The following is a 25,811-nucleotide window of genomic DNA, read 5'->3' on the forward strand; positions in this document are numbered from 1 at the left end:
AATATCCCTGCAGTGAATACAGCATTGCAATACACACCCACACTCTTGGAGCTAATTTATGTAGACTTCAAAGCTTGTGAATATGATGTGCAAAAACTGAATCTGGTTAGTCATGCTGTTACAAAGTCTTCAAAGAAACAAAGGAAAATCAGATCTCTGTGTGACAAGGGAGACGCATCCTCAAACACATTATACTTGCATGGCTTATGTAGAGTTTGTTGATAGAAGTAAAAAGTGTTGCAGCATCAGTGGCTATTGTGAATGTATATCATTCCAGATAAATTACATCAGTTTGGTGACGCTATACCGTATATATGCAAAAAATGTACTGACTTATAGTGGACAACTAGTAGAAAACCTTATTTCAAAGGCTTTTCTTTGGATTGTAGGCTGTTCGTTTTAGGGCTATACCCCAGAAACTGATAGAAATGTGCTAAGCAGCGGGTTGAGCAAATGTAAGTTACTTTTCCTTCAGATGTGGTAAAAAGTATGAAAAGGTGTGAGAGTCTTTAACTCCTTCTGAGTAGGAATTCTCGCATGCAGATAGAAACCTTGCAACATGATTTACTTGATCTGAATTGTGTGAGAATAACAAATTATTATGTTGGAGAACTCCTAATTTTACATTTTAACGTGTTTTTCAAAGCATGTTTTTCAAACATCTAAAAGATAGTTATGTCCTTGAAACATTTTTTGGGTGAAATCTCACCAAGAATATGATAATACTAGTTGATTTTTGAAGGATCCGAAAGTGTCTAGCAATTACATACATCTTGCAGTTATGTTATATTTAATGACATCTAATGAAGTTGAAGTTGCAGAGTGAATACCAATTAAATATTCCCCCACTTTCCTCTATGTTGGCCACTACATCACTTAAGTCCATTATGACAGCTAGTGTTTAATTGTCGATTCTGGACTTTTTGGGGTTAATCCGGTCCACTCTCACACATTGTAAGTGACAATAACACATCTTAACACTTAATGCTACTCACCATGAAACAGAGTAAAAAGAGAAGTCAGCTCTCTCTGTACATATAAATGACTCATTCTTGGGTAACAAAAATGTATTACCTACTTTTAAGTGATTATACACTAGTTAAAAGATAATTATAGGTATTACATCTTACTCACTGGACCTTTAATTCAAAAAGTAATGTTGGTCAGGTCCTGTCATTAAAGAGGGGATTACTTTATTGTTTTTCTGTGTAAACCTAATGAAAATTTAGCCATGGTGTTGTAAATTTTAATATTGCATACACTTGTACTTGTATGTGTTTAGGTATTTTTAAAATTGCATGTTTATAAACTTGTGTCACTTTTTAGGGTGACAATTTAACATCTGTCCAGGGACTGCAGATGAAAAATATCCATTAGAATAACTCTGGTGCATTTACAGCATTGTAAATTAATGTACAATGTCCCTCTTAAATAAACCAACAGCAGAAAAAAAAGGAAAAGAAAATCACAGCATTAAAGCAATAGTATTTATTGTCACTGTTGATGGTGTTTTCGTTAACCCTGTAAAGCCTGAACCATTAAATCATTGACAGAAAATTCCAGTTCTTTGAAACTGGAGCCTTTATTGGTCCTTCTGAACAACCTTTTTTTTTTTTTTTTTTTCAAATATCAATTTCCATGTATGAGTTTCAGTGTTGTATCATATTTGATACATCAGGTCTCAGTACTCAAATATTATTATTTTTGAACAAACAAAAATATAATATAACACAGACATGTCTAACAAATTGGTAATTCCTTTTCAAACTGGCAAAGTTCTGCCTCCTTCCTCATTAATGACAGTCTTGTAGTGTCACTGGAAAGGCCTCTGGTGAATGAATTCCTCCCCCCTGGTGGATTATCCATGTATTGCATGGATCTAATTGTATACATCAGGTTTTTCAAGGAAAAAAATATCACACTGATCATGTAGAGGACTTCAAAACTTATGTATCAAATATGATACGTTTGGTGTTATAGGGTTAAAGAGGTGCTTCTTTGTATTTAGGAGGGACCTATTTGATGTATTCTGTGTTTTGTATACGAAGACATCTACTAAAAAATGTGCTTTTTCTTGTTTTATTTGTTGACTGAAGGTGACTAAAGTTACATTCCCGGGCTCCAATTTTACCAACCTCACAGATGTTTCTTTTCTGTCTCGTTCCTCAGCAGACAAACATTAAGAATCATGAATCTGAACCCAATATACCTAGAAATCAGCATCTCCCATCAGGCGACAGATATTAGCTTCAAACAGACCCCTTTCTGCTTTATCTGGCCTGACTTAATGGGATCTTATCTTGTGTTCTCTGCATACCTATTTCTGCCGTGTGGATTGAGAGTAATGTGCCTCCCAAATCTTATCATTGCAGACCCTGATTTCCATCTGCACGTGGGCGGACTGCTAAACCCCATCCCAGGTAAGCTGTTCAGTATTTTGTGTTTCCATCCCTTTTGAAGAGCTCCTCTGTGCTCAGACACTTTCTGGGGGCTATATCTGCTTCTGATGTGAATGCTGAACGTGCAAATGTGCCTTGACAAGTGAGCAATTGTATGTATAGTTGTGAAAAGATGTACATGCACACATGCGCAAATTTAAATACATGAAAAGACACACTCATCTTTTATTCGGCTCTTTCCTCACTGTCTTTCTTCTTTTGTTCCTCTGCCGTCTTACTGTCCTGTGTCCTAATCCTTTGTGCTCACTCCTATTCTGCTTTAAATCCTTTGCTTCCTTAAATAAAATCCTTCATCTGTCCCTCTGTCTGTCATGCTCTTCTTCCAATCCTATTCTTTTGTCTCTTTATCTTCTCTCCCTCTTCTTCTGTGTTTTCTTTCTTATGTCTCTCACATGCCTCCACCTTTCACACCTTCCCCATTCCCCTCTCCATGACCCTCTCTTTATCCTCACATCCTCCTCCTCCTCTTCCTCCTCCTCTACAGACTGTCAGTTTGAAATTGGAGGATGGGATGGGATTATACGCTCCAGTCAGGTGGATGAGGAAGAGCGAGTGAAGCCTGGAGATGCTCTGGACTGTATCTGGACAATCAGAGCTCCTCCACAGTCTAAGGTGAGTATAATGGACAGTGTCGTTCACCATAAGTGCTGGCTTTTGTTGTTCATATGCAGTCCTTTAACTTTTTATTTGGTTGAATACCAAATCCAGGCTTTCATACTGTGAAACACTGATAAAAGATTAAGTACTGAGATTTGTTCAAATAACAAATACAAATACATCAGTAAAGGAAAGATTTTTTTTGTTTAAGATTAAATCATCACCAGCGTTGTCTTTAGTTAAACCAGACATTCCTTACACCATTTCTCCAAATAAAAACTAAAGTGTACAATTATGAATGAATAAATAACTTTATTTAGGTTACATATATATATATATATATAAAACATAAAGATTATTTTAACAGACTTTTTTCTCACAATCAGTAGCTGAAAAAAATGAGCTGCAGCCAAAGCCTTACTTTTACTTATTTTATTTCCCTTCCTGTAATTACCCAGAATACCAGCAATGTAAAAGAAATAAACATACATAAATAAGTCAACTTTATATTTGATTCCTTAGTTATGTTACATTTTAGTCATTTTGTATTATCATCTTTGAGAAACTCATCAGAGCTACACAATTTCAACTCATCACTGACTTCATTCCGTAGTTTCCCTCCAAAAACAGAAACACATCAATATTTTAAAATTTTTCCCACTTAGCCTGTTTCAAAGATAACCAGCTCTATTAAATTATTATTTGCTTCTCTTAGGCTGTGGTTTTTAACTGGAAAAAGCACTTGCAGTGTTTTTAAATATACAATATCTAGAAATTTAAGGGTACATCATCATATAAAAATCAATTATTACGCTCATAATTGCCTATATTATCATAATAGCTCCTTTTTGAATTCTAGTTATAGGGTCTAGTGGTAGTTTTATATACATGTCTCCAATATGGCACAGTATGATATTTTTTTTCACTACCACTGCTGATGAAAACATCTTGGCTTGACTTAGAAATCATTTTTACAGATGAGGTAACGTATCAAAGCTTCATTCACGTTATAAACATTAACATTATGCCATTTAACCCCCATGGTGTTAAATGTGAAGACTGATCACCTGTTAGTAAAAGAGATTTAACATCTTAAATTGAACAGGAGAAGAATATAGTATTTGTATTACGAATTTAGGTCAAGTCTTTTTTACTTACTATAAGTTGGAGATGTTGCATTTTATAGCTTTAAACAACACTGCATGTCACAAAGTGTATTTCAACATCAACGAACTGATGTTTTGTAACAAATGCACCACTGGTCTACAAGCAGAGTGCCTTCAGAAGAAAAGTAGTGAAACTTTACAGAATTTAGGTCAAGTCAACAGTTCTAGTTGGCTACAGTTTTCAGGATACAGTATTGGGTCAAAATGTGAAATTGTGTGAATTCATGAGAGAATAAGGATTACCCAAAGGAATATTTGTGTCTGAGCTACCAGTTCTATTTTAAAACACTTTCTGCACAATAGAATACATTCACTTTTAGGATTCCTTTGGGTGTAAGATTTGTGAATCTATAATATAAATGTAAATAAACTTATGTGCATGCCATAAAACTTCATCATATATATTGAAAACATTAGCCAAGCAGCACTTTTGTTATTTTGGTGCTTCTATGAAACTGGTCCCCAAAAACAGTACATGGGGCTAAAAAATCAAGCTAGATGTAGACTAATGTTATAAAGTAAGTTTGCAGTTTGAGCCTATTTTAAAAATAAATATTTACTGAGATAAAAGAGAATCTATTTTTCAGATAAAATACATTTTTCTAGTATTTTTCTATTATTTTTATACATGTTTAAAAAAACACGAAAATTACATGCTACTATTTTTTCAAATATCTTTTTATTCTCTCCCAGGTGCATTTTGGGACTCGAACTAATTATGCAAGGGAGAGTGTTTCACAAAAATGATTTATTTGTGTTTAACTGGGCAGGTTCCACATGCAACACGAGTGGACACAATGGGTTACACACGAAACTTGTAATGAGACTACCAATTTGTGGAAAAACCTGCGTGTCTGGATTAGAAAAACCACTAGGATCGACAAATTTAACACAGTGTCTTTATTTATAGCGGTATATAAGACCATTTCAAGCCACGTTTTCCAGATCACATGCACTGACACCTAGGTAGCTTTTCCTGTCCCAACTTTGGTCCTATTTTTGGCCCCAATATTTGATTAAAAATTCATTAATTTTGGGATGGCTAAGAGCAAGAGTATAATTTTTTTTGCATTTATCTGAGATCATCATCAGGTACGTCCTGGGGGGAAATATGTTAAAAAAAGTTCTATGTACCAAAATGAACCCAGTTTCATAGAAGCACCTATTTGATTTCCATTGCATCCTATCAAAGTATGTGTGATTTAGCCAATTTTATCTCCAAAGCAAATAATTTCCTAAAAATGCAGACCACTGTAATCATTACAAATGGGATCAACATAATTCTGCAAAAGCAGAAATTCAGTAATTAAGTAATGAAGTGGTAAGGCTTGCACTGTGAACTCAGTTGAACTGTGGTTACCCTGAATATATAAACAACAGCAGGAGCAGTTTGGAATTTATGCACAGTGAAATCACAACCACTTTCAATCAGTTTAGTATCAGGTCATCCACTTAAATTTTATATTAGTGTAAGTCTGTAGGTAGTTTGTCTTTTACTGTTATAATGTTTCCTGATACACAGTTTGTATTGTGCTGTAATATTCCACTTACTGAAAAACAAATCCTCCATGGTTGAGAAGCCAGTGCAGGCAAATCTTATTTATTAAACAGAGCCCTGGAGTTTCAAAAGTACATTTTCAGGCAAAGTTTGAAAGACTGGTGATGTGGTAAGTCTCCTGTAAATCTCAAGATTATACGAGGATATCCAAAATCCCACTGAAATTACAACCATAACCTAACCATCCTAGAACTGCTGCTGCTCAGCTTCCCCCACGTTACTAAATGAGTCACCAACACGTGTCTGTGCTGCTCAGTAACTACACCATACTGTCGCATGCATAATACAAAGCAGTTGTAAGAGTTGTGTATGCACGCACCCATGTCAATTAACATCATACACTTGCATGCGTATTAAGTAGTATTTTATTCATGCAAATGTAAACATTCATGCATGACTCAATAATTCACTACCAAACTTTTCACACACAGATTATTCCTCCAGTCATGTCGCTGGTTGTACATGTGCAGCGTGAGGCAGCAGTGAAGAAGGATCTGAATTTAGCAGCAGCACATACTAGCCTGGCCAGATATTAGTTCAACGAAGCAGAAGGAACAGAGCCGCACACTCAGCAGCAGCATAAAAGCAGCTACTTAACTGCTGTGCGGTTACAGGTGCTTGTGTGCTAAATTTGCAGAATTTTCTTATTTTGTGTTTTCTCTCCCTGTGGCAAAGATCGTATCACATCATTACAGCACAGGTGTGATTAGTAACATTAATTAAAGCTGCGTTCCATTTAGTTGTAGCTACTAAGGCTCTGCATTGTGCTTATTCTAAGTGTAATTTGTAACAGCTGAGCTTTTCCTACTATCGCTGTGAAGAAAATGAGAAGGTGCAAGTTCAGCTCACTAGACTTTCAGGCCCTGCAGCGATTTCTGAATGGAGACAGAAATACAGCAAAAGAGGGTGAAGGTGGGGGAAACAGAGCAGGCATCATCATGACATGATATTTGAATAACTTTTCTAGGTAGCTAATTTTAGGGATATGGAATATGCATTCTGTCACAAATAATTTCAGACTCTGCTCGTCTAATCTTCAATATTCAACACTTTCTACCCATTTTCAAAGCTGCTCGTCCTGTTTTACGCGAGCTAAGAGGCAGAGTTCATTATGAGCTGAAATGTCACAGGGATCAATGTTCTGCTCTACATCTGTCTAAATGTTTTGCATTTACTGATGTATTGTGAGCCACACAGTCTTCCAATGGTTAACGCTAAACTAAATTACCTGTAGGTGTGAATGTGAAAGCAAATAATTGTTTGTATATGTCAGCCCTGTGACAAACTGGCCAGGGTGTACCCCACCTTTTCTCACAATGGTAGCTGAGATAGACACCGGCACTCCCTGCACACACAGAAACACACACACACACACACACACACACACACTCATGAGGAATGAACAGTTTAGAAAATGGATGATGTATTGTACCCTTTACCGACATAGAGATTGTTCAAAAACAGATACTACACAGTGCAGTATGAGAGAAGAAAAATATTCACCATTTCAAATTATATCCCTTTGTTTTTGTTGCGTTGTAAAAAAAAACAACACTTTTTGGGGCAGTATTCTTCATCATCTGAATTTTACATTGTGTTCTCCCCAAAAGAACCAATGCAGGCATTGTTTTCTCCATTATCTCTTATGTATTTATATTGTGAACCTTATTTCATTGCCAAAGTTTAACAGAGAAAGTGTTCCTTGTTCAGATTTGTTACAGTGTTTGTGTTAGTCCTGTATCCATTTTGTTTGCTGCCATATGATATGAAACACAATATATTATAATCTGTTTGGTTTTTTATTTGTTACAGCTACAGTTGAAAAGTGTTTTTAGTCCCCCTTCTTTTATATATTAACTTTTGTTACATCCTTAATATAAGGAGATAGGTGTTTAAATAATAATAATAAATTTGATTAAATGCATTTTATTCATTGTGTATATAACTCAAATAGAAGTAGACCTCTCAAAATGGTCATCTTATTGAATGAATGAATTTATTTGTATCAGACATGTAAATAGTTACAGTCCATAGAGTATAATAAACATTAAAAAAATAATAATAAAAAGGGTTATGTCTAAAGATCCTGGTGCCAGTATTTAACAAGTGTAGAATCAGCATAAAAGTCAGAGTTAACAATTGTGAAAATCACAACATTTCTGGACTGACTTAAACGCAGTATAAAATTCAAAATTGCTTTCTGTAACATCTCATAATTAGAGCGAACATTATTAAAACAGAACATACCGTCAGCACTACAGCTACGATAAAAACCATGTATAATATGGAATGCATTGTTAGAAGCAACTCTGACTGAGTGAACAGTGCAACGTTTAAAATTAACCCATAAGTAACATAAATATTCGAGTAAAAAGATATGAACAATTTATTCTTAACAGTAGAGGAACAAAAATAAAACCTGCGAGAGATAAAATTACTCCTGCCATAAAGACTCCTAACCTTAATTTGAATGTCATTATTGAAACTTTTCACCAAATTAAAACAAAACATGCTTCATCATGACATATAATGATCGTAATATGAGGATGTGGTCATATCATTCAGTCCTTGATATAAAATTAAATAGTAGATTTCTATGATTTCTGTTTTTATCTCCAGACTGAGTTGCACTTCCTGTCTCTCTGCAGATCTACCTTCGCTTCATGGAGTACCAGATGGAACATTCCAACGAGTGCAAGAAGAACTTTGTGGCTGTGTACGACGGCAGCAGCGCCATCGAGAACCTCAAGGCCAAGTTCTGTAGCACTGTGGCCAATGATGTGATGCTGGACAACGGTGTGGGGGTCGTGCGAATGTGGGCCGATGAGAAGAGCCGCCTCAGCCGCTTCCGCATGCTCTTCACCTCGTTTGTTGATCGTGAGTCTTTGTGATTTGACAGTATCTTCATTTCATTTTGCGGGTTGGCAAATTAAAGGCCTTTCCATCCAGTACTATTACCATTTGACAGGATGTACAATAATAGGAACAGGAAACTTGTGACATACAGTGTCAGACAATTTTATATTGAGCTATTTAATTTTAATATAATTAAAATAAAATGCCATCATGAAATATTGTGATCTCTAATGCCAAACAACTCGTGTCAAATTGCAGTCAAGCTGAAAGTGGACCTAAACAAATCTGAATCACAGACAGATTAAGATGAAGCTGAAGTTGAATATGGTTTAACAGATTAAACTTCAAGTCCAAGAAAAGTGACAGCTACAGTTTAAGTTTGTCAGCCTAAAACATGGAAATCGCTCATAAATATCAACAGCACAATAGTAGTTTTAACACACATGATAGTTTTAGAATATTTTCCCAACAAAAATGAATAATTATTGTTTAACATTTTACTGTCATTCTTTTAGTTGTCATTTTGTCAACTAAAAGTGGATCTAACATCATCTGTCAGCTTCATTTAAAGGGCTCAAATACTTTTTTTCAGCTATTTTTCTCACTTTGGGGGCCAAAAATGACTCTTTAGAAAGTAAAGGTTGCAGATACCTGATGTAATGCTGTAACAGTGTATTAGTAAATGACAATTCTGTTGCAGACTGAGAGAAACACGACTTATTCTTGGTTGGATTCTGGATCTGTTGGATCAAATGTTCATAATACAATACAGTACAATGGACCTGGTAGAGGGAGCATCCACTTTTCAGGTTGTAGTAGGATTTAATACTTGAGAGAGGTTTAGGCTCTCTTTTCACTGGGCATCATTCATTGTTTCAGAGCAGAAAACTTGTGAAAATAAATTTTATGTACATAGTGATTTTTACAATTTTCCAAATTTGACGTGGTTGTTATTAACACATTTTCTGCTGTGTAACGAGTTAATACATAACACATAATGGCTATGAAAGAGCAAGATAGCACATCATAGGTTCCAGGTAATGTTCTGTTTTATAATCTAGATTAAAAGTGGTCTGAGGTGACATTAAGGTTTATGGATGTTTATGTATTTATCTAAATCCACCAAAGCTCCATGTTCATGTATCAGTTTGTTGTATGTGTGGAACTCCTTTACTTTTAACTTTGTAGTGTAATTGACTATGAAAGGATCAGCAATTAACTCCCATAAACAGCCAGATGCTATATTGTCCACCCACACACAGAGAAACACAGAAAACCATTGATTTATGAGGTTCAACATTCTGTCTGCATCAGTAGTCACTAACAGACACTGAAGTGTCATTTCAGGAAAGCTAATTACACTGTGCCATGTTTAGAGCAGCGATATGACAAATCCAATTATTTACTTCAGAATACTTATAAATAACCAAAAGCATCGAAACATACACAAAACTTGACACTGTTTAGAGGTGACTTACAGCTGGGAAATGCGGCTATCTATTTCTACAAATGCAAATCTGAGCAGAGTTCATTTATCTACTAGAAGCAATTAGTTATCAAAGTGCACCATCTTAACAGACAAGAAACGTATGAGCAGACATTTTTAAAGGTTAATTGCACATTGAAAAAAAAAAAACTGAAATATTTTTCTGTTAACCCACCGGAATGTTTTCATTATATGCCTGAATACGCAGAGATATTAATTGTCACATTTTCCTGCATACTTTCCAAACCTTGGACGAATGCTAATGTTGTTTTCATCAGCAAACCCATAACCGTCGCAGAACTTAATGGCCTTTTAAATTCAACTAGGGTGTTTCTTTTTCTTTTTTTTTAACTCTAAAAGTCCTTAAGACCATTTGGATCCTCATTAATTCTGATCGCACAGTTCATCTCAGAGTAGTCTGACATCTCTTGAATAACTCCCAAACTTTATTTGTTCAGAGTCAGCGACTGGCTGAAAGTTTACTTGGAGGTCAGAGGGAACCATTTATCTTTGTCACTCATGGATGAGTTTTGCCTTTTGCTCTCTATAATGTGATCTAATCTCCCAGCTGAACCAACTCTGAGATGTAAATCACACATAATAAGACTTCGTTCTCTGCGCACAACATACACCCACTCTGACCTTAACACCACAGCTGGCAAAGTACACATTCTCTGTGCAAGTGGAAGTAATGACAATTATGTAAAAAGAGTCTGCTAAAAGTAGATGTACTGATTAAACTTTTATTCTCAAGTAAAAGTAGGCCTTCGAAAGACATTTCCGCCACTTGTTTCTGTAAAAAACTGAACTTGTGTTGTGCTAATATGATGTGAGGACCTTGAAAATATTCTAAATGAAAAACTATACACTGACAGAACTTGAAACAGTGTGATGCCTTTTCTCTGTGGTTCAATCTGTCTTTCATCTGTCTGTTTTTGCTTTTTTTTGTTCAGTCTTTTTATTACATATTGAATCATCCAGAAAAGCATAATACAGTCATTGTTTTTGTTTTTATATACCCAAACCCATGAACATTCCCACCCAGGTTGCCAGGTACTGAAAAACTCCTTGGCACATCCTCTTATAGAATATCTAATTTTTTCCAATGTTAAATAATGTAAAAGGTCCAGGAGCCAAGATTTAAATGTTGGAGATTGTTTGTCTTTCCATTTAAGTAGTATTAGTCTATGAGCTAGAAGAGTGGTGAAGGCAATCAGATTCTGTTTTTGCTTTAATTCAGTGTTTCCATCTTGTTAAGTTTGTTGTGCCTAACATAGGTTGACTATGGAAGCTATTGTCCCAACTATTAATGGCAAAATCAGTCTTTAGTACCTCCTACTTTTGCTTAATACAGTGTGCAAATACACAGCAAACCCAGAAAATTTCATCAAACCGCTGTTAGCTTTGATCCCCGGACATATTCTCCACAGCATCACTATTGTATCATGCTCCCTGAACCACTCTTTCACAAGCATAATTAGCCCGATGAATTTTGACATTGTCATCTTGGATCATTCTTTTACCATCAGGGAAGAAAAAAATGTTCATGTATATTGATCTCAGTATATTGACCTTACATCATTATTTGGACACATAATGTTGCTGAACCTAGACCTGATCACCTGAAGCAAATCCCAGATCATAACACTGCCCCCACAGGCTTGTACTGTAGGCAGTAGGCATGATGGGTAATCATTTCATCCACCTTTCTTCTCACACTGATGCGCCCATCACTATAGAACTGTAACGATCTGAGTACGGTGACTCAACCCAAATGCAAGACCCGGAAGTAGACGTAAAAGTGTACAGTGTTTATTAAACACAGGTTTAACTGACAAGTCAAGGATTGTGTTAGAATACAGATTCTTGAGGTTACAGAGTTCAGGGTTCTTCTCAGGGCTTGTGAGGCAGACCGGAGACGGACCCTCACAGCCCGGACCGAAAACACACGTCGGGTATCCGACTAGGGGAGAGCAAAGGGATGTCAGAAAACAGACCAGGTCATACACGGTGAGGCAAACGGATAGGCAACAGTACATTAGGATTAGACTAGCTCACGTACCAGAAAAACAGGCAAAAGGTCAAACACACGTTGAGGCAACAGCAGCTGAGCCACAGACAGGGGTCGGGCAAAAAGGCAGAGGTCCAGAAAAACAATCCAGATCAAAAACAGGCAGACAGACAAACAGGATCCAAAAAACACTGGTAAGTAACACACTAGGCAATACAAACTGGCACAGGACAGAGGAAAACACAGGGCTTATAAACACAAGAGGGAGGGAAGACAATGAGACACAAGTGGAGTAAATCAGGGCGGGGACAGGTAATCACACACAGGTGGAACTGATTAGGGAAAGGAAGCAAAGACACCAGACATGACACATGAGGAGAACTTAACAAAATAAAACAGGAAGTGACAGACAAAACACACAAGACAGACAAAACCAGACTAATGTCTGGTGGCAGATGTGACAAGAACAGGGTCAGTCTGGACTCATCAGACCACATACCACTGCATCAGTTACGGTTAAAGAACCTGTTGCAGCTGAAACATATTAATCATTGCAATAAAAATCTAATGGAAGGATCTGAACTATATGAATGGTTAAATCCACTTGGTGACTTTATTTTGGGGCCTGGCAATGTGGTTAGACATTGCACATTCTGGTTTTGAAGATGCAGAAGAATCTATAAAATGTATGCGTTGCATGATGGGAAGATAATGGTAAAGTGAAGTCTGTATTGGCACCTTCTAAGAAACTATATTTTAACGTATTATCAAGTAAAGGTGTAGATTTTTGGTTTCAGTAATGATGGGGACACAACCACCAACCCCAAATAACTTATGTAAATATATGACCAATAGGGCCTTATTTACTTTTGAGGATGGATGCTGAAGGTTTTAATTTTTCAAAAATAAACTCAAGACCAAATATTTTGACTTTCAAAGGTTATATTTACTAAACTTTAATGCTGATGTGTCTATATAATTTATGAACTGAGCTATAATTTATAATGAGGAGCTCACCTAAAACCTTGAATGTGCACCTGGTTCCTCATCAGCCGCTCCACTTCTCTAACCTGCTGCTGTGTTTCCTGCATACAAAATAATTCATTAATGGTGAGATTTTCATGAGATTTATAGACTGAAATCCAACTCAGAGTTTGATTATATCCACCCATAAATATTGACTTCTACTCACAACCTGTCTGATGGATGGTAGAAGGGTTATGTTGATTAGTGATGCTGACTAGTTGGTTTTCCTTTTAAAATGTGCGTCATCTGACCATCAATTACTAACACTCTCGGCAGTGACAAAACTCTTGATGCATGTTCTTTTTTTGGTGGTGGCATGACAAAGTACAGAACGTGTTGACATCGACAATATTGCAGTATGTGGGCTGTACAGTGAATGCAATTTAGGTAAAAAACTGAATGTAACTGGATTATATATGTATGTGCACCCTCTAATGGTTTAAACTTTCTGAAAGATAATATTCAACATTGCTTAAAGGGGTCATATTTTGCTAAACCCACTTTTATTAGTCTTTGGTACTTTTATTTGTGTCTTTGTGGACCCTAATAATTAAAAAAGTTTGAATTTGAACCCTCCAGGTGCTGCAAAGCTATCTATATATTCATTTTGGCAAAAATCGAGTTGATTTCTACAACCTGTTTGAATTCCAGCTTAATTTGTTACGTCTATAATTAGTTATGTCACAACATTTGCACATATAAGGTCAAGACTTCTGACGAACATTTCTCCAAGTACATCATCATTGTTTGTCAGCAGCAGTGGTTGTAGTCCATACTGAAAATATGTCCAGACTTTGAGCTGATTACCTAAAATGTTCAGTTCTTGGTTGAACAGGACAGAGCAGCACAGCCAACAACCTGGAGGGGGTGGGGCATAAAGTGGCTCATGTACATTTAAAGGGCCAGTGCTCAAAACGACCTTTCTAGTGTTATTAGTCAGAAATAGGGTTGAAGCTGGGCCTGTGGAGTTTAATTAATGATGAATTCAGACCCAAGCATAGCATTTACAGTTTATGTAGTCTACAGGGAAATGTTTTAAAATGCATAATTCCATTAAAAAAAAGCAAAATATCACTCCTTTAAATAATGGAATGTACAATTCTATCCTTCCAAAAATATTGGCAGAATATATTTGGAAAATATTGGTGGTCAATATGTAAATTTTTGATGTCATGTGAACCCATCTACTGCTTCACCAGGCATTGGATGTAAAAGACAAAGCAACCCAGTACACATTCTGTCTCTTACACAGACTCCTTTGGACACATACATGTCCTGTTGTCAAAGTGACTTAACCCTGAGGCACCACGCATACAGAGGAGAGAACCCTCACCACAGTGGACACTGGAGCGAGGGTGAAGCTGGTGGAGCAGACCACAGTCTGTTTCACCTGTGATAAAGACTCAGAGTGTGTCTGCAGATGTTAAAGCCTGTACACAGAAAAAAGGAGAGGTGGAAAATGTTTGCCAAGGTGGCTGGAAAAGGACAGTCTGGAGGAGAGGACTGTGCACAGTGTGCAGAAAGGAAGGTACACAGTGGGCAGAAGGATTAGTCTGTTAGAGCACATTTTGGTTTGCAGTGTAGGCATTCTCTGGTCACATTTGTTTGATTATATTAAAATACAGAAGACCATGAGGGTGCATTTCTGTAATTCTCAAAATAGTTTGTGCTATTATATCTTCATCCATGTAATCAAAGAAAGTAATGTTGATTTTTAAAAAGATCAAATACACATAAAAAAATATCAGTTGTTGCCCGTGTAGTGTTTAAGATGTTTGTGCAGGGAAATTAGTTTTGAGCAGTGGTGCTACAAAACAGTAATGAAAAAAAAACTGCATAAAATATCAAGTATGAAGAACTTCCAGCAACATGAAGCAACAAGTTGTACTGAATCATAAATATATCAGACAACTACCGAAAAGACACAAAGACAGAACTGCACATGCTCTGGAATAATCAGTTTGTATACAGAGATAAAAATGAGCAATGTTGATCATAAAACTCATAAGACTAGGCTTGAGATGATTGTTTACTTCCACATCATAGCTGCACTGCAAAAATGAAAATCTTACAAAGTGTATTTTTCTCATTTCTAGTCAAAATATGTCATCTCACTTAAATAAGACAGTCACCTAAAGAGTAACTTTTCAGTGAGATATAGGAACTTATTAATTCAATTTTTTTTTTTTTTTGCTTAATTCAAGCAAAAAAATCTGCCAATGGAACAAGTGAAAATGATTTTGGTAGGATTTCTTGAAATAAGATTTTGAAGAACTGTTGTCTAAAAATAAGTTCTTATATCTCACTGAAAAGTTACTGTTTAGGTGATTGTGTCTTATTTTAAGTGTGATGAGATATTTTGACTAGAAATGAGAAAAATACACTTGGTAAGATTTAGATTGTTGCAGTGCGGAACCAAATCATTCAAATGAACATGGCCATCAGTCAGCAGGTAGTAAAGTTTGTTTTTCTGCCTTTAGGCTGCATAATGATTCTTCTTTCAATCGTGCCAATTTTAAAGCAGATCATTTGACTTCTTTCCCTACATTTTTTCATGTTGCCTAGATCACGTTGCAAATATAATGCTGCTAGTCAACCACGTTCTGCTTCATGTGCGTCTTACAAAATGTTTGCATCTGAATCATCCCTGAGTCTTCCAGCTCATCCTCCTGACTGGCAGTACATTGATCTTCTTAGTCGAGCAGCCAACATCAATTACTGACCATCTCTGTCTCTGTCATCACGGACTTCATAGACGTACAGTCACTTTAATGTGCGCCGCCTCACAGCACCTGCCTGACCATCTGCACCTCATAATGGCCCGAAGTCATTCTTAGCAACCCGCCCACCACCCCATGCCCTTCTCTCCACTCTGTTCCTCCTCTGTATCCCATTTAGCAAACTCCACTCTCCTGACGTGAAGGCTGTGGCTCAGTAAAGCTGCCATTTCCTCTTCTCATCACCCCTTGATGTTGTGCCTGCATTAAACGATGATGTATGGCCTTGTGTGGGCTGTCTCCATTTTAGAGCTCTGGTTTTTGGAGAAACAATGTTGCACTAAATTTTATTGCAAGCCTCTGGAGATTTCGTTTGCCAATTTTTTTTTTTTTTTTTTTACTGTTATCGTTTTGTTATTATCATCAAAATAGCTTCTGGTTCTCCTCATGGTGCAGTCATCTTTTACTCAGCACTGTTAGACAATTGGTTCCCTTTTATTTCTTTCTAAATCCCATTATCTGTGTGCATTGTCTTTTGCCTGCAGCCCCCTGTTCAGCCAATACATTCTTCTGCCACAGCAACATGTGTATTAACAACTCTCTGGTGTGCAACGGAGTTCAGAACTGTGTTTATCCGTGGGATGAAAATCACTGCAAAGGTGAGAGTGAAACCAAGATTTCCATCTATTTATAATTTGGTGTTGATTGGATTTGTGACAACTACCTCCCTTCTATGAACTTTATATAACCTCCTCTCCTCTCCTCTTCTCCTCTCCTCCTCTCCTCTCCTCCTCCAGAAAAGCGATCTAAGGGCCTCTTTCACCAGATCACTAAGACCCACGGCACAGTCATCGGTGTCTCATCAGGCATAGTCCTAGTTTTGCTGATCATCTCCATCCTTGTCCAGATGAAACAACCAAGAAAGAAGGTATCTCATCCTTTGTGACTGACATTTTTATTTAACAGGAAAGGACAACCCCAATAGAGAAGATAATTGACCAGATGGAGTCCTGTGTAGCTTTGCAAACAGAAATAAAAAGGATGACCTACACTGGGCTGCTAATTTTGTACTGAAGGCCATGCTTTGTTACAACAAACTTTTTAATTGTGTTCACTTTTTGTTAACCTCATTTAGTTGTAATCGTTATTTGTTCATATGTTTCAGTCTATTTAGAGTAGAAATTGGGAAAAAATATCTTCCACCTACTCCAGTCATGAAGGCATATGCAAGATACACAGTTTTGGAAGTATTCAGAATCTTTACTTCAATAAAAGTACTAATGCCACACTGAGAAAATCCTTCACTATAAGTGTAATTCTTCATTACATATATATGGTCCTCACACATTTGGATGGGAATGAAAACCTGTAATTTGTGAAGTAGCTGAAGTTGCCACAGAAATGTAGTGGAGAAAGAAGTACAATGTTTAGTGCTGAGATGTAGTAGAACAGTTAAGTACAAGTACCTCAGACTTATACTCATTTACACTACTGTCCAGCTCAGTGAGTTTAGCTAACTTAACTATCAGCTTTTCTTTTAGTGATAGTCTTTTCTTTTTTTTTGTTTGCTCATAGTGTGAGAGGTAATCTGTGAAATCTAATCATTTGAATGATTTCTTTGCTTTTCAAGGTCGTCGCTCGCCGACCCGGTGTTTTCAACAAGGCGGGCTTCCAGGAGGTCTTTGACCCACCTCACTATGAGCTGTTCTCCCTCCGTGACAAGGAGATTTCTTCAGACCTAGCTGATCTCTCTGAGGATCTGGACAGCTTCCACAAACTGCGGCGGTCCTCCACTATGTCCCGCTGTGTCCACGAGCACCACTGTGGCTCTCAAGCCTCGGTGACGACCGGGGGTGGCAGTATGAAGCACAGCCGTACCACCCTGAGCTCCATGGAGCTTTCCTACCACAACGACTTCTCCAAGCCACCGCCTATGAAGACATTCAACTCTACATCCAGCTACAAGAAGAGCTGCTATGGCTACAAGCAGCACTCACAAACTCACGACTGTGACCAGCAAGTCATCGAGGACCGCGTCACAGAGGAGATTCCTTGTGAGATCTATGGGCGTGGTGGAGGAGGAGTGGGAGGAGCTACAGGTGGAGCCACAATGGGGGGAGCATCAGGGATTGCAGGAGGAGGGATCGGAGGAGCAGTGGGGATAACAGGAGGAGTGTCTATGGGTGGGGGGATGGGGATAGCTGGAGGAGTTACCATGGCAGGGCCGAGTGGCATCGCTGGAGGCATCGGTGGAGGGATGCCGGGAATGGCGGGAATGGCAGGAATGGCAGGAATGGCTGGAATGGCGGGAGCCTGTGGGACCCTCAGCGTCCGTGGCAACAGCGCTCGCAACAGTACCACCATAGTTGACCCACAACAGCGCTCCATGTCCATGGACTTTTAGAGCAGCTAAAAAGGTAGAAGAAAAGAAATGCAGTCAGAGGTTGCATTTCATTCATCACAGGAAAAGAAGGAAGAAGAGTCAATAAAGTCCAAAACTGATTACTTCTGTTCCCTGGTCTACCTTTGCTCTACACTTGAGGGAAACACTAAAGGAACTTCTCCAGATAGAATCAGATCTGGAGGTCAGAGAAAAATAAGGAAAAAGACTTTTGGAACTAAAAGGAACTAAAAGAAGAGAAAAAGACGCCCACTATTAAAGATACTGAGGATGTACAAAGGGAAAAGGGTGGACACATTTCAACTCTCCTCCAGTCTCATATTCACTAAATCTCTCCTTTCACTATAAACCTACAATATAAGGAGAGTCACATCTAGAACTAAACTTTTCTGAACAAGCAACCACACCGATGCATAGAGAGAGAGACTTCATAGACTGAATTTTTACATTTATTCACTTGCCATGCACAGATATATGATATATAGTGCGTCTTCTAATAATTTATTTGAGTCTTTATTTTTTTCAGTGTACTGTACTGTTAAAACCAGTATATATCCAGCCTCATGATGATGCTCGGCTTTTAACTCTTTAATCTTTTTCAGATGTTGCTGCGATGATTTTATGAAGATGGTTTATCAATGACATGTGGTGTAGATGATGATGAGGTTAAAGAAGCTGCTGGTGTTGGTTACGATCATAACAATAATAATGATGATGACAATGATAACGATGTGATATTACTATAATAATTATGTAGTTTATGGTTACCTCACACACACAAGGAAGGTACGCTCGGTTCAGTCTCTCCTCAGGAAGAGCACATGAAGAGACTGTCTTATTTTGGTAAGAAAATGAGAAAAAAAAAGACTATTTTTGCTCTGTGAGCTTAATTGCATATGGGCATTCAGGCAGTGAGTGATCATTTACGGAATATGAAATGTTTGGTTGTGAGATGTGGACTCAATCAAAATAAAAACCATCCCACTCCCAAAACTTAACCCTTATCAAGAGAAATATATAACTTCTCAATTTCCCCCATGAACTGAGTGTGTAAAACAAGCACAACCTGTTTCCCTAAAGAGACAGACATGTAGCCTATATGGAATTCATTTATGATTTTAACCACTGGTTGTATAATTTCATTATGTTGAATTAAACGAGAGCGTACTCACCTCCCTGTGTATACTTTTCTATTTATTTTGACACAAGAAGACAGGCTGGAGATATTTCAGAAAGGTAAGACTCATGTAGCTTGTGGGCAAGTTATAGCTTTTTTTCCCAGATAGGACCTGAGATGCAAATCATACATATTTAGCTAAAAGGTTATTTGATGCATACAAATATTTCTAATACTCTACTACAGAGCTTTAAACATATCTAAAGGATATTTCTGACATTTTTTTTTTGTCTGCCTGTCACTCTCCCACACACCCCAATTCCACGTGCCCTCTCCTTTGCTTGTCATAATCCATTTGTCCTATTGAATGCTTAAGGCACTTTATTAAAATATGTGACCTTTGCATACACTCGAACACATGGAGGCTCTGAGGGGGTGTTTGTCTGTGACAGATGCATATGCAGGAGCATCAGTAGGCTAGATTTTGTTGGGATAGGTTCATGCATGAATTAACACTAACTGATTTATTTAGCAGATATTTTCTATATTAATACTTACATTTATTACGATGACTACATTGTTAACATTGAATTATATGTACAATTAAACATACTGTATTTAGGTCTGGGGAAAATATTAATGCGCCATTCCAAAATTTCCAGACTTGAACCACAATGAAAACCCCTAGAAGGTGATAGAGAGAAACCATCAAACAAAGCCCAGCTGATTTTTGTGCCAGGGATGTCACAAAGTACCCAATGGCAATGTGAGAGACTCACACCACGAGGATGAACGCGTTGACGAAAGCCAAGGTCACTCTGCCAAACACTGATGTCTGACCTTGTCCTGTGTTGTTGGTATTGTGTCGTCTGAAAATCTGAACTTGTCTGTTTTGCATTATTTAATGTCTGAAAATACTGACCTTTTTGATATTTTGAGCACTAATTTTCTGCACGTGTTCTCAGTTATAGTATTTGCACTTGAAAATTGGGAGAAATTCTGCCAGTTAAACAGGCTCAAACGCACATTTCAGTCAAACACATATACAAATACTAAAATATATTTTTAATTAGCTAGTAGTGAATATTGGAATGCACCCTGCCTTTGGTTTTAGGTTGTAGAAAACTGTATATGGACTGTGAGTTAACTGTATACTACGACTTTTTGGATTGCATTTTTTTTTTTGATTGCTAAGACACATATCCACCTCCTAAAGTGAAAACAAGTGCCTAACTGCACACTATGAAAACAAATCTGAAGAAGAAGAAGAGGAAGAGCTAAAACTACATTCTTTCTCTAGCTTTGTAAGAGTGCTGTCATCTAGAGTTATATAAATCTCATCAGGAACTGTTGTTCTGCTTGTCTCTGCCTGATGTTGGACAGCTGATGTTCTTTCACCTCGTGTTTCACATTGATCCTCCTCAAGTGCAGGATTGGTGTCAGCTGTGGTAACATGCTGCCTCTCCTTCAGAAATGCAGTAGTTCCCTTGGAATGATATCAGTCATTGTCATACTGCAGATTTTTGACCAAGTTTTGGCATGGAGGGCCAGCTTCTCCATTAAGATATTATAGTACATATAGTGGAGTTCATAATCAGTGACTTTGAGCTCTGTAGTAGCAGTAGGGCTCATGTAGTGACAAACCATGCTAGAATAGAATAGAATAGAATAGAATAGAATAGAATAGAATAGAATAGAATAGAATAGAATAGAACATTTTGGGAAAAGTAGGTCAAAGTTTCAAATTTTTATGAATTTTTTTAAATCTTTTTTTTTTCCCATTTACTTATAATGGGTAACATTTCACGTGTCTGTAGCAGCAAAGCTATTGGTTCAATCCATACCAAATTGGATTTATAGATTACCAGTGACCTAGAATAGATGAGATTACATTTTGGGAAACGTAGGTCAAAGTCAAATTTTTTTCATGAATTTTTTACATCTTTTTTTTCTCCCTTTTACTTACAATGGGAGAAATTTCACATCTGTACAAACATCAACTTTATTTCAATTTACTTCAGACTTGGCACATACATAGAGGCAATTGATATGCTGACATCAGCACATGCATAGACATGATGACATCAGCTGGATCGATGCCAAAATAAGCTACAATATGTGCGAGGGGCGGGGTTTGTTGTGCCTGTCACCATTGTTGTGTATGCAATGAAATTAGGAGTGCTTCTCAAGTCAGTGTGACAATATGAATTAAAAAAAATAATAATAATATATAACAAAATAAGAATAGAGTGAATATAAAATTACAAAAACTAAAAAGTAAAAAAAGAAAATAGAATATGAAATTTTACAAAAAGAAAGATAAGAATAGAACTAACAGAATAAAATACAAATAGACATAAATAAAGATAGATAGAATATTTACAGTATGTATATCTATGAGCGAGTCTATAAAAATAGTGATGCTGCAGCTTCTGTATTTAACTGAAAGCAAAACACCATCACACATATTGTACTCCATCAGATAAAACAAACAAGTTTATCTTTATTTCATTTACCCACAAGAGATGCTGTCAGTAGGGCATCAGTTTGTTTGTTTCAGTAAACTGTTTGTAGTCCTTCTGTGAACCTCTATGAAGGTTTACACCTTAGACAACGCCTGTGCAGACTGACCTGATGGTGTATGCAGTATAATGTTTCCACATCTGTCTGACCAGATGTTGTAGAGCTCTCTTCTGCAGTACTGGCAGCACTTTAACATCTGTCCTGAAGAGGAGCCTGCTTGTGCACTTGTTGAACAGTATGTGCAGTCATTTCCTATGTCAATGCTGATCCACTGGTGTATGGTTCTAGGAACATACCCATAGTGACTATTCATTAACTACTGAAGCATGTGATAATTGCAGTTTAGTATGTATACCCTACCAGCTGATAATATTACAACTTTAACAATTATCTTTCCATAGCTGGTCAACTTAAGCCCAGATAATATCTTTGTGTTGTGGAATACCAGTTTCATGCACTTTTTAGGAACTACATGTATTAAGATATTTATTTATATTTATTTATAGAGTATTTTAACTGACAATTATCCTCCAGAACAAAAAAAAAATTATTTATTGGCTGGGGATTATAGGGAACTGCCTAGGTGGAATTTTTTTCCTAATACACAAAATACCCAATATTCTTTGGATGTTTTGAATATTTATCTTTATGGCCTGTTAAAATCTTATTATGAATGTATGACATGTCTTTAAACAATAGTAAAGGTTTATGTTAATGTGATGAATTAGAAGAAGATACGTAGGAAAACCTATTAGACAACAGTCACAGGGACTGATAGGTTGTGTGCCATGGTAACTTTAGTTTCACTGTGAATAAACCCATAAAGACCCAAACATCCACCACTGACCAAAAGTATCCAGTGACCTAAACTGTTTAATACCTGTTGATTCATTAATCCTATCAATACATGCAAGTAATTGGGGTAAAATACAGTTTGTCATCTTTTCATGGTCATCAGATATGACCCATTTGGACCATCAGAGGCTCTGTAGTTACCGTGGAAACACAATCATCTTCTACAATATTGATTCACCAGTAAAACCCATGGAGTTGGATCAGTGACAGTGGATGGACACACTGAGAGATTTGCTGAAAAAAGCCACTTTTTCTGCAGTTTTCTCTGTTTCTGATATAATAACCCTTAACTTTAATCTCAACTTTTATGAACATCTACATGATCAGTGAATTAAAAATAGTAAAATACCTGATTTATCCTGATAAAATGCAAAATACAGAGGATAATATTGTAATAAATGGTAATAAATCACTTAACAGAGATAAGATATGGAGAAAATTTCATTTGGGAACTGTCATAAAAGTAGCTTTGGGTCTTTATGGGTTAAACAGACAACTTGGCAATTTGAAGTCAGGTCTACCACCACCTGTCGACACATATTATCCACTTCTTGAACTGTTAACATGGAAAAGCAGCGCCCTCTTGTGGTTTAATGAACACATATTACAGGAGTCCATCAGACATGCTGTGCTTTCTCTGCATTTTTGTAATGCTCCTCATGCAGATTAGGTAGACAAATTAGATTAATAAATAAATTATTAGCATATTAGCATAAGTCTGTCCTCCATCTGATATGACCTTTCACTTCCACCCCTACTCAGCCACCATGTCCCTTATATTACAAGGTGTCACCTGAGTATGGGCTCAGTTATTTGACCTATTTTCCTTTGTTTTTCCAGGTATTTTGTTTTAAGTATTGCTATGTGCCAAGTACTGTTCATTTCCAGTATATGACTATAACATGTACAGATGATCTCATCCTTTTGATAATGTCACTTTCAGAGCATTTTATCATTATAGCTGACTGTTTTGTTTATTGATAATAAATTCAGAGTATGTATTCACCAGAACTCATCCAAAAGTCATCTCATCAAATCTGGTTTAGAGACAGTTTAACACATATATTTTATTATACCAATTTCAATACAGAATGGCATCCTTTCCTAGCCAAAAACACTATTATGCAAATCTTTTTTGCATTGTTTTGTTCCTGAATGTGAATTCCAAAAGGTTAATTTCAGTTAAATACTTGAAAAGAAAACCTTATTCCCAAAACATTGCTCATGACAAATTATATCAGAATTTAAACTTCTATAACTGCATCCATCTTATCATGAGCCTTGATTAAATTAAAATGCCTTTGTGAACCTTTATTGGGCAGGATTGGGGATTTAATTACAGTCTATACAATAACAATGCTTATCTCATGTACAATAATTGGGGATGGCTGCGTCTCTGTTGAAAGGTATGAAGGTTTTATGTGTGTGCGTTGTGTGCGTGTGTGGAGGAAATACCAGTGCATTATTAATGGAAGGGATTAGGTTTAGGATAAATGTCTGAATTTAGGAGATTGCAATTAACTTTAAAAAAAAAAAAGAAAAGAAAAAGCAACACAGATATTCAAGTATTCAGTGCAATCTATTAGGAACTGTCCTTAACTTTTTTCTCCTTTTTTACCTCCACGAAGGAGGTTATGTTTTTGCCGGTGTTGGTTTGTCTGTCTGTTTGTCTATTTGTCTGCCTGTGTGCAAGATAACTTAAAAAGTTTTGGATGGATTTGGATGAAAATTTCAGGAAATGTTGATACTGGCACAAGGAACAAATGATTAAATTTTGGTGGTGATCAGGGGTGGGGGTGGGTGGAGGGGCCAAAGATCTGCCATGGGGGAGGTCTGCGCTCTCTGAGTGCTTTTCTAGTTTATATTATTGATTAAATCAGTGAGAGTAGGGTTAGTCAATGAAAAGATGGTGGAATGAAATACAGTCACAGAAAAAAATATTAGACCATCAAAAGTCATCAAAAACAATGGTTATGCAATCAGTACTAACTCCTGTGTGTATTATGTGACTAAAACAGACAGAAAAGAAAACATGGAATGCCTAAAAGCACTGTTTTTGGCAGTACAATGCCATAGCTATTGATCTAAAAACTTGTGATTTTGGTTATTATCAAAAAAAAAAACAAAAAAAAAAAAAAACATGGAAAATGTCCAGATATCAGCTCTTAAATTAACCCTCCAGTATCCCGTCCAGCAAAGGCCCTTACTAAGCACCAAGTGTGCCTTTTTGGCACACTTGTGGAATAATGTCAAAAAAATTTTCATACAGTTTGTTTTTAATTCTTTTACACTTTTTTTTTCTATTTCATCAACTTGAGCCGTAAATATAAATACCAAATACTCAATAATTGTTACATTTTTTAACCCTTTAAATGCCGTGTTTGTATTGTAAACAAACCATTTTTTTGGATGCAAAAAACACAAAAAATTAATTTTTTTTCAACATAATACATAAAAGTGCATCACATATTATGTGATTTTTGCAGCCTGGCATATGTCAATGATTAACTCCAACATCGGTTAATTTGCATTATTATTTTTGGCGCTAGGTCAAATGTACAAAAATACTAGCATCAGTCACCAAGTGTGTAAAAAAGGCACACCTATAAATCAAACTATTAAATGTTATATACTGATTTATTTTTCTGCTCTAATTTGATTTTATTTTTGTAAATCAAGGTCAGCCCTAATCATACATATCAAATGGAAGAAATAGTGTGTTTTAGGCACACTTGGGAGACAGATAGTCTTGTAATTTTCTTTTGTTTACAATGTGCAAATTTTAGTTGGTGGCCAGAATTTTAAAGATCATGCAAAAATGAACAACTTTTGAATTCTAACCTTATTTAAATTGTGAAAAATAATATGAAGTTTTTTAACATGAAGTGCGAAGTGTGCCTAAAAGGCGCACCTGGATACCGGAGGGTTAAACTCTTATCAGCTATTTTTGGTGTTTTCATTATATTTGTCTAAACAAATGTACCTTTATAGTTGTACCAGGCATTAAAATGGACAAGAAATTGAAGAAAACAAGGGTGG

At 36.6% G+C, this 25,811-nt stretch overlaps 1 protein-coding gene across 2 annotated transcripts in view; it reads left to right on the plus strand.

Annotated features, from left to right (window-relative positions):
• The window catches only part of neto2a (neuropilin (NRP) and tolloid (TLL)-like 2a), a 28,964-nt gene extending 9,512 nt beyond the window's left edge, over positions 1 to 19,452 (plus strand). For both annotated transcript variants that reach the window (XM_030128063.1, XM_030128054.1), the window contains 6 exons: positions 2,373 to 2,420; positions 2,944 to 3,071; positions 8,429 to 8,657; positions 16,422 to 16,535; positions 16,674 to 16,804; positions 17,507 to 19,452. In XM_030128063.1, coding sequence (XP_029983923.1) covers positions 2,373 to 2,420; positions 2,944 to 3,071; positions 8,429 to 8,657; positions 16,422 to 16,535; positions 16,674 to 16,804; positions 17,507 to 18,280 — 1,424 coding nt within the window. In that variant the 3' untranslated portion in view covers positions 18,281 to 19,452. The remainder of the gene's footprint in view (positions 1 to 2,372; positions 2,421 to 2,943; positions 3,072 to 8,428; positions 8,658 to 16,421; positions 16,536 to 16,673; positions 16,805 to 17,506) is intronic.
• The last annotated feature ends 6,359 nt before the right edge of the window (positions 19,453 to 25,811 follow it).

Source organism: Sphaeramia orbicularis, chromosome 3 (assembly GCF_902148855.1).
Source record: "Sphaeramia orbicularis chromosome 3, fSphaOr1.1, whole genome shotgun sequence".
NCBI classification, from domain to species: Eukaryota; Metazoa; Chordata; class Actinopteri; order Kurtiformes; family Apogonidae; genus Sphaeramia; species Sphaeramia orbicularis.